General features: G+C 46.3%; 1 protein-coding gene across 1 annotated transcript; it reads left to right on the top strand.

Moving 5' to 3' along the window:
• The first annotated feature begins 1558 nt into the window (after positions 1–1558).
• FAM83H (family with sequence similarity 83, member H) lies at positions 1559–7878 on the top strand. The gene is made up of 4 exons (XM_010144670.1): positions 1559–2005; positions 2992–3156; positions 3501–3625; positions 5220–7878. Exons 1-4 carry the CDS (start codon positions 1559–1561, stop codon positions 7876–7878), a joined length of 3396 nt encoding a protein of 1131 aa, XP_010142972.1.
• The last annotated feature ends 1639 nt before the right edge of the window (positions 7879–9517 follow it).

Genomic DNA, 9517 nt, shown 5'->3' with positions numbered 1-9517 from the left:
GAATGGAACTCTGGGAGCATTTCCTTCAAACAAAAGGCTAAAGATGCTACTAAAGTAGTTAAGAGCAGGTACATGGGTGTCCTGAGCACATCAAAATGAGGTATGTAGTGGACGGCTTTTTATTTTCTGAGGAAAAGGTAGAATGAGAATTAGTGTGGGAAGATAAATCTACAGACAATTCAGACTACAAATAAGGCTTCGTGTGGACAATAAAGACAATTATCTGTTGGAATACTTTGCACAGGGCCCTATTAGACTCAGTTACTATTGTTATATTAAGGCCATATTTGTCCCTGCTGTATCATGCAGCTCCCCTAGGAGTTACAGCTGGGGCAGGAGGAACTGCACTGGTGTGTGCTCTGCAGGTAGCCAGGCACCAGAGTCCGCTCAGGCTTTGTTTTGAAACCGTTCTGGCTTTATGCTTACAGCTGTTAAAAAGAGTGCTAGTGTGGGCCTGAAGCCTTCTTTTCTTCCTCCTGCATCCGTGGCAATCCCTTCCATTTGGAGAACAGAAGTGTAGGGTGGCAGTGACAATAGCAGCCACTTTCACCCTCTATACTCCCACTTCTATTAACATAACTTTGCATGAGTGGCCAGGGACAACCACACTTCTTCTAATCATGAAGAAGCCTGTTGGCATGTCAGCGCTGGGGCCCAGGACCAAGAATGTCCGAGCAGTGACATTGAGGGTCAGCAGGCACAGTGCTTTGGAGCTCTTTGCAGATCAGTAGGAGATTGTTTATTGAGTCGTATTTGTGTCATGACAAGCTTTTCTTCCAAAAATTAGTTAAAATCAGAGTTGTCTTTAGTCTCAAACAACAGGTTCCTCACGGACAGTTGTCAGATATTGAATATGAGCTGAGCCCTTCGGTTCAGGTTTTTCCCAACATCAAGAGACTGAAGAAGCAATCGTGTGCCTTTTTTATTTCTTCATGGACCACACGAAGACTTGTCTGACTTCTGACCGTGTTGCAACAGCAGGATACCCTGATTCTTGCCTGCATACGCCTGCCCTGCTTCTGTTCGTATGCTGAGGTGATTATAACACCCGGTTTATTCAGAGGGTGCATTTATATACAAACCCATGCTTTTTGGTTTAGTGCCGTATTACACCAAATAAATCATTTTTGTAGCATTTGAAGGGTTTTAATGGGGTCCAGATAATAACCAGCAGCATTGTTCTTTAGAGGGGGGAAAAAGGTAACTTTAAAACAACAGGCAACCTTAAGCTTAGCAATTGGCAACCTAAAAAAGAAGGTTGAGCCTTGTGTTGGATGCATCATCCTTGTTCATCACAGTGCTGCCCCATTTGATTTGTTCCTTATTTTGTCCCAAAACATCTACCTGTGTTAAAGTAACGCTTAAGAGATTACTGCCTTTGCCTAATTTAAGGCTTCCCGTCTATTTGGAATGAACTTTCTCCAGCATTACTCTGTGTGCTTTGAGCCTCTTCCCTTTTGATTTTGCCACCGTGAACCCCCAACTTCCACGTTTACGAAGATAGATAGAAGCTGCTCTCATTGTTGGTTATTCTTTTCTTGCAGCTCTCCCTCCTCTCATGGCTCGTCGATCTCAAAGCTCCTCACAGGGGGACAATCCCCTTGACCCCAACTATCTCCCCCCGCATTACAAGGAGTATTACCGCTTAGCTCTGGACGTGCTTACTGAAGAGGGCAAAGAAAGTTACCAGCGCTTTCTGGCAGACGAAGCAGCCCCTGATTTTCTTTGCAACTCAGAGGTGGATCACATCATACAGAATCTCCAGAAGCCCCAGTACGCCAGTCAGGAAGGCAGCACAGATACCACAGGTGACAATGACATGGATGGATCCTCTGGGACTTACTGGCCTATGAACTCAGACCTCGCTGTCCCTGAGCTTGACCTGGGCTGGCCAATGGTCTTTGGGTTCAGGGGAACAGAGGTGACAACCCTCGTGCAACCACCACCTCCGGACAATCCCAGCATTAAGGAGGAGGCTCGCAGAATGATTCGAGCAGCTCAACAGGTGAGACAGCGAAGAGCCCAGCGAGAGCAGAGACACGGTTACACGTGTGCGAAAGATGAATCAGAATGCACCAGCTCCTCAGCTAATTCAGCCTTGCTCCCAGGACCTGGCAGAGGGGGAGGATGATTCTAAAACTCCTGTTTACTGCATCGAAGCCTCTGCTCTCTGGGGTCATGGAGAAGTGTTTAAGGGCATGCTAAAATATACCAAGAGTTCACAGAATCACAGAGTAGAGGTGGTTGAGAAGGACCACTGGAGACGGTCTAGCCCAGCCCCTCTGCTCAGAGCAGGGTTGTTTAGAAAGGGACATGTCCTTGAGCATCTTCAAGGATGGAGACTGCACAGCCTTTCTGGGCAACTTGTTCCAGTGTTCAGCGACGCGCACAGCAAAAGAGGTTTTTCTTATGTTTAACCGGAATTTCCTATATTTCAGTTAGTGTCTTCTCTTTTCACTGGGTGCCACTGAGAACAGTTTGGCTCCATCTCTCTTACCCTTTTCCATCAGGTATTTATACTCACTGATAAGAGTTGGGAAGGACAGAGGGATAGAGCTTTGAAGCTGCTTCCCGTATCATCAGCATATAGATGCAGCCCTATAGTGGCTGGCTGAATGTTAGCCAGGAAGTTATCTGAAAATGGCACGGCGGCGTTGGAGGGGGAGAGCAGGTAGTGGCCAAGCAGCTCACTGCAACCCTTCATTGTGGTTACATGACCAGAAAAATACCTGCTGTCATTGGATTAGAGTGAGGGAATGCTCGGTAGCGGTGAGGTTTTCTCCTCACCTCTCACCCTCATTTACAGAATATGCACCATAGACAGAAATCCTGTTTCCAGTTCTGGGACCCACCATGTTTAAAGAAACCTTTAGGTGGGAAGGTTTGAAATGGAGATGGTGCAGCTTTGGAATGGGAGGTGCTGGGGAATGTGATCAGTCAGGGCACAAGCTGGCACAGATCTCCAATGTCTTTCTTGCATTCTTCCCCTAGGTGGTAGCCATAGTGATGGACATTTTCACTGATGTGGATCTGCTGTTTGAGGTGTTGGATGCTGCTGCTCGCAGAGTGCCTGTGTACATCTTGCTGGATGAAATGAACTCTCAACTCTTCCTCGATACAGCTGCTAAATGCAGAGTCAATCTTAACTATATGGAGGTGAGTAAAGCAAAGACCTGCCCTGCCCCTAATTCGCATCTTGAGGGGGGATGTCCTGGGATGCAGAGGGCTGTTATGACAGTAAAATCCTGAGAAAGGGGAAAACGGGTCAGAGCCGAGTAAAAGCTGAGTGTGAAGAAACTAGGAGAGCGGGCACAAAATACGGGGCTGAGGATGCGCTAGTAATTGGGCTTGTCTGTCCATTGCGTATGCAGACAGAACTGCTAGAGCTGAAGTACAAAAGCAGTGGCAGGATGGAAGTTAAAAGAGCCAGGGGAAGAAGGAGGGGCAGCGGGAGAGAAGTAACGGCTTCCAACTGAGTCAGTGCCTTCTCTGGTTTGCAGTTCCTAAGGGTGAGGACAGTTTCTGGCCCAACCTACTACTGCCGCACAGGGATGTCCTTCAAAGGCCACGTGAAAGAGAAATTCCTCTTGGTGGACTGCATGGTGGTGCTGAGCGGCAGCTACAGGTGAGCAGCCTGCGATGTTACAGGTCCCAGTGTCAGTAAGAGGCTGGTCAGTAGGTAAAGCAATGCTTCAGCCCTTCCAAATGAGCATCAGCGGCAAATTTTTTTCTCCCTGAAGGATCCTTAGCAGCAATTTTCAGGAAAAATACACCGTTTTGCAACAGAGGTAGATCCACTAGTTAAACAAGCCCTCAAGCCTGGATGCCTGAAGCCAAGCTTCCTTCACATCACGAGGGTGAACCATCTGCAAAGACAACACAGTGTTCTAAGGTGTTGTGGGTTAAGCCCAGCAGGCAGCTCAGCCCCACGCAGGTATTCACTCGCTGCTCCCAGCAGGATGTGAGAGAGAATCAGAAGGGCAAATGAACCATGGAATGGCTGGACCAGGTGACCTTGGAGGTCCCTTTCAAGCTCCACCATTCTGTGATTCTGTGAAAATTTGGCTCAGTACTCCAGATACAGCGTCACAAGTGCTGACTGGGGGGGAATAATCGCTTCCACTGACCTGCTGGCTACGCTTTTACTACTGCATCCCTGTATGCCTTGAGCCACCAATTGCTGCCAAGGTGCTGCTGACTTTTTTTATCTTGTTGCCCGCCAGAACCCCCAAGTTCTTCTCAGCCAGGCTGCTTTCAGTCATCCTCAGCCTGTATTGGTGGATGGGGCTGATCCATCCCCGGTGCAGGATTCTGCATTCGCCTTTGCTGAAGTTCATGAGGTTCCTGTCAGTACGTTTCCCCAGCCTGTTGAGGTCCCCCTGACTGGCACACCAGCTGCACCATCCCCTCAATCTGGTGTCATCTGCAAGTTGCTGAGGGTGAATAGTGTCCTGTTGTCCAGGCCATTAATGACAGCGTTAAAGACTATTTCCCCAGGCCCTGACCCCTGAGGAACGCCACTGCTAACTGTCCACGAGTCAGACTTCAAGTCACTGACCACCACCCGTTAGGCCATACAGTCCAGCCAGTGTGCACTCGCTCAGTCTGCAGAGTTCCAGTGTGGCCACAAAGGTACTAATGTAAAGGCCATGTGGAAAGCCAAGAAAAACCTCATCCTGTGCTGTCCCCTTGTCCAGGCAGCCAGCCTTCTCTTGCAGGTTTGCCCCTGGAAGATCTCTGCTGTCTGATCCCAGTTGTCTTTCTGTTATTCCTGTGCCTGGAAATGGCTTCCAGGAAGATTTGCTCCACAGTTTTCCCTCAGACTGAGGCAAGGCTGACTTGCTGTAGTTCACTAACCGATCCTTTTGCTCTTCTTAAAGATGGGCACAACATTTTAGTTATAAAAAACAATAACAACCCAAAATAACTGCAGGAACATCTATTTCATATAAGGATCATCATCAGCTTGCTCTCTTGCTGGTTTTACTGACTCACTTTTTTAGAACTGAAGCCTTGTAAAATCCCCTGCAAAGATGTGAAGGCAGATCAGTTCAGAACGATGAGGCGTGGGAACAGTAGTGAGTAATGAGTGGCTGCCTGAGCAGTAAATACTATCATCAGGAGGATTTTCTTCAGGCAAGCAAATGGTTTAATGTAAAGTGGTACAGTCGAGTGACTTGAGGCTAATACACTCTCATTACTTCTGTTTCTCTTCGTAGTTTTATGTGGTCTTTCGAGAAGATCCACAGGAGCATTGCACACATCTTCCAGGGGGAGCTGGTGGCAAGCTTCGACGAGGAATTCCGAATTCTGTTTGCACAGTCAGAACCTCTTGTTCCTCCAGCCAACGTCTTGGCCAAGGCAGAGAACACATTTGCCATGACTCCTTTTGGTGCTAATATGCCTTTTTTCCCCAAAAAACCACCCCTGATGTTCCAGAGGGATGACAATCTTTTTCCCTCCTTTATGGACCGAGTTGATCCAGACAGGTACTTCCTGTCGAATTTCAGGCGGGATGACATGCTGCGCCATACTGTGGAGGGGTCGGCCATGCGAATGTATAAAAAGGTAGAAATGGAGAATTCTCAGATGGATCCTGTCAGGGGTTTTCTCCGTTCCAAACAGTTGGAGTTGGATGCTTTTAAGAGACACAGTTTTGCAGAAGGAACCTTTGAAAATTTTGCCTCCTCTAAGCAGTATGCCAGGCAGATGTTCATGAACAACATGGATGAATTTAAAATCCAGTCTAGTCATTTTCAGAAGGATCAGTTCTACCAGTACCAGTTTGAACATCCCCATCTTCCTGGCAGATCTCAGGGACTCTTTGAGAGGATCCGAGGTGTTAGGCCAGGATTCAACGAACTGGAGGACTACGGAGAGGGACCCAGGTATCCTGAACTTGAATCCAATTTTCCCCAGGAGGGTTTCCCCTTGAGGCTGGATTACGTGCCTTCAAATTCTTCCCGGGAAGTGAGACATGGCTCTGATCAGCTGAATCCTGCAGGCAATGGCCCGATGGGAATGATGTTGAGAAGGCAGAATATTGGACAGAAGTTTATTTGCCAGACTTCTCCTACACAGAAACAGAGCCTGGAACAACGCCTGTTCTTACAAGACAAAGATGAGGACCAAGATGAAGACAAGAACACACAGGAAAATAGAACAGGTTTACGTAACTGGAGGATTTCTTCATACCTTAGTGCATACCAGTCCGAACCAGAAGAAGGTCTTCCAATGCCTATGGAATCAGAGGCATATAATGATGTTCTTGGGGACACCCTCACAAAGCACCCCACTGACCTCCTCCCAGCATTCAAATCCCCTGTGTCTTTTAACAGCAAGTCACTGGGAATCGAAAGTGCCAAAGAATTTGCAGATCCTGATAGAGCAGGTGAAGAAACCCCTATCACGAAACAAGATGCCTTTAGGTCCAGAATAAATCCTTTGATCCAGAGGAGCTCAAGACTCAGGTCCTCTCTGATTTTCAGTGCTGCCAAGTTAGATCAGCCTAACACCACCATGGAAAAGGTTCAGATGATCCAGAAAGAACAGCGAGAAATGTCCAGCGAGTTGACTAAAGACAATGAAACTATAAAGACAGCTGCCTCATCCAAAGTGGCAGAACTTTTAGAGAAGTACAAAGCTGTGGGCAAAGACACAGAGCGAGCTACAGTCACTCATACCAAAGCTGTTGCCAGTTATCTACAGGAAGAATCACAGAACGCAGAGAAGAAATGTACCAAATCCGTGCAGTATAAGATTCTTGAGAGTAGGGTCTTGGAATCCAAAGACTCCTGCAGTACTTACAAAATGCATGGAGAGAGAGAGGCTGACAGACCGTTCGGAATGGCCTCATCAACCCCCCAGCTTGTTGACACATTGAGTAAAGATCCCCTAGCACATATGGGCACTAAGGTGGACAAATTATCATCTCGGTTTTACCCCATAGAGAATAAGCCTGCTCTTCCAGAGAAGGAGAGTCTTATATTTGTAGGAGACACTCAGAAACTGAATCTTCCGGAGAAGAAAGAAAGAGTGACGTTCAAAGACGACACTCAAAAATTAGTCAATACAGAACTAAAGAAACCGCAGATTAGGACAAGTACCACATCAGTTCTTGAAAACTTATCTAGAAGTCAAGGATCTGACAGCTCTCTCAATAAATCTGAGGAAGACTGTTCAAAACAAGAGCAAAATCCAATGGAATTTTTAAGAAAAGGGTCACTACGGCTGAAACAGCTTTTGAACCCAAAGGGTGAAAAGAAATTGGAGGAGGAACCTGCTTCTGAGAGTGGAAAATCTGACAAGCAGGCTGTGGTTCTCAAGCGATCTTCCATAGGGGACTGCCAAGAAATGATGGAGGAAGAAAAAACCCATAAATTTGCAACGCCACTTCCTCCCAAAAGCAGCCAGCCAACCCAGGGGAGATTTCCTTCATCCACCGCTAACATCCTGTATAGCAGCAACCTCCGTGATGATACCAAGGTGATTTTGGAGCAGATCTCTGCCAACAGTCAAAAGAACAGAGCTGAACTGGCCAAGCAACTACCATCCACTAGTAATCCTGATCTCTCCAAGTCAACTACCAGCTTGGAAAGGAGAGGTGAGAAGGAGAAAAGCTGCAACATCCACAGGTCAGAGAGTTTTGGGAGCCAGAAACGAAATCTTCAGCGGCAACCATCAGAGGATAGAGATACCCTTCTGAAAAAAATGGAGAATATGCGGAAGGAGAAGCGAGTCTACAGTAGATTTGAGGTCTTCTGCAAAAAGGATGAACATGCAAGTCAGAGTGAAGAGGAGTATGACACAGATGCCAAAGACAAGAAGATGGGAAAATTCATGCCCAAAATCCTGGGGACCTTCAAGACCAAAAAATGATCATAGAAATACTATTTAATACCATGTAGTCAGTGACTGTCACGGGGGAACGAGGAAGGCACTTGTTTATGATGGCTATAAGCACCATCGGCAATACTCGTCGTGGTTAGTGAGTGGAAATATGTTCAGCGTTAGACTCCTATGGCACGATTTGCCCAGTAAAGTCACGTGGTGTCAGACAACCTTATCACAGTATATTTCAAATAAAATTATTAAATTGCCAAGATGCTTAAAACAAAGAAAGAAAATAAGATTCTCTTTTTGTTATGCTCAGGGAAAATTTTCAGCAGACAAAACTATTCTGCTCTCAGAAGGAAAGAATAAAAACCAGAAAACTCAATACTTGAGTCGGTCCAGGAAAGAAAAATACACAGAGACACACTTGCACAGTAACTGGAAACGTGTTTAAATCCCAGCTGTTTCTCAGGTAAAGTTATCTTTTCTTCGTATCTAGTAACAAGTCAAATACGGGAGGTATCTTTTTGAAGGTTTACAGGAGAAAAAAGTATTGTAAACAACTTCTTGCCCTTACCTGTGTTACGGTCTTGTCCAACAGAACACGCTCAGCTTTCATATTTACCACTTTCTACGCCTACTGGGTCTGGTTCGTTACTGGCTTGTTTCCTTACGTATAAAAGAAGCACTGCTTTAGGGGTGAGCTGAAAGAGCAGCTGAAGGGCCGAAAAGGGAAGTTGGCGTGCTGTTAGTGGAGTTAGGAGTCCTTTTCAGCAGAGCTGGGAGTTCAGTTAAGCATCTAAAATGCCGTCTTGGCAAAGGAGTACCTTCCCTGAGAGTGTACCTCCAGTTCATCAAGGGGTTGTGGGTTCACTGCCTTCGCACATCCTTCTGTGTGACAACAAGGAAAGAAGGGATTTGTGACAATGGAAGGACTAAGGCTGCTGGACTTTTCAAGCCCAGAAGTGTTTTACTTCATGTAACTTTCTTGTCGTAGTTTGGTACCAAGCTTAACCACGCAGCTTTAAAACGTTCCAGATTAGCCGGTGGATTCGTGCTGTTGCGTTACAGCGTGTCCAGCGTGTCTTGCTGGACAGAAGGCAGAGACAGAGGCCATCAGGAAAACGCTGTACTTAGTGTTTAGCTACTTATTCCCTTGGCTCAGACTCCCTCTGCTTGGCAGCCAGCAGGATTGCCAAACTGGGATTATTTTTTTTCCTGATCTTTGTGCCATGGTCTGGAGAGATGGCAGGGAAGAATGCTCTTACGCGGAACTAGGCTTGTGAATTTCCCACTCACATTAGCCTGGGTTTCGCCATTACCCACTGGTGACACTAGCTGCAAGCGCAGCAAACCAGTTCAGGTGCACGGCTGGCAGGCGGAGTAGAGAGGCTGCGTCAGTTCCTGAAGGTAACTTTAGCAGAGTCTTTAAAACTTGAGCTTTTCTCTAGGATACCGACTCCCATGGTAGTAACCTTTATATAATATAGCAGGTGTTATATAATATACGTGTCTGTAACCATTAATGACTATTTTACTGTTTGTGGAAAACCTTGAGAAACGAATGTGTGGAGAGATAGATAGAAAAAAAATTAAGCTGATTTCCACATTAATACAGATGGTGGTAAAAATCTGCAAGAGTCAAAAAAGAAACTGTGATTTTAACATGAGGAGGTAAACCTAC

Source organism: Buceros rhinoceros, unplaced genomic scaffold, assembly GCF_000710305.1.
Source record: "Buceros rhinoceros silvestris isolate BGI_N320 unplaced genomic scaffold, ASM71030v1 scaffold25981, whole genome shotgun sequence".
Lineage (NCBI taxonomy): Eukaryota > Metazoa > Chordata > Aves > Bucerotiformes > Bucerotidae > Buceros > Buceros rhinoceros.
The sequence above is the reverse complement of the archived record's forward strand: the minus strand, read 5'-3'. Positions and strand labels throughout refer to the sequence as shown.

What these genes read in the sequence shown, in the direction of transcription:
- FAM83H (XM_010144670.1), top strand. Translation starts at nt 1,559, where the DNA reads ATGGCTCGTCGATCTCAAAGCTCCTCACAGGGGGACAATCCCCTTGAC. An exon ending in TCAATCTTAACTATATGGAG is followed by an intron (nt 3,157 to 3,500) that starts GTGAGTAAAGCA and finishes TCTGGTTTGCAG; the next exon opens with TTCCTAAGGGTGAGGACAGT. An exon ending in GTGCTGAGCGGCAGCTACAG is followed by an intron (nt 3,626 to 5,219) that starts GTGAGCAGCCTG and finishes TTCTCTTCGTAG; the next exon opens with TTTTATGTGGTCTTTCGAGA.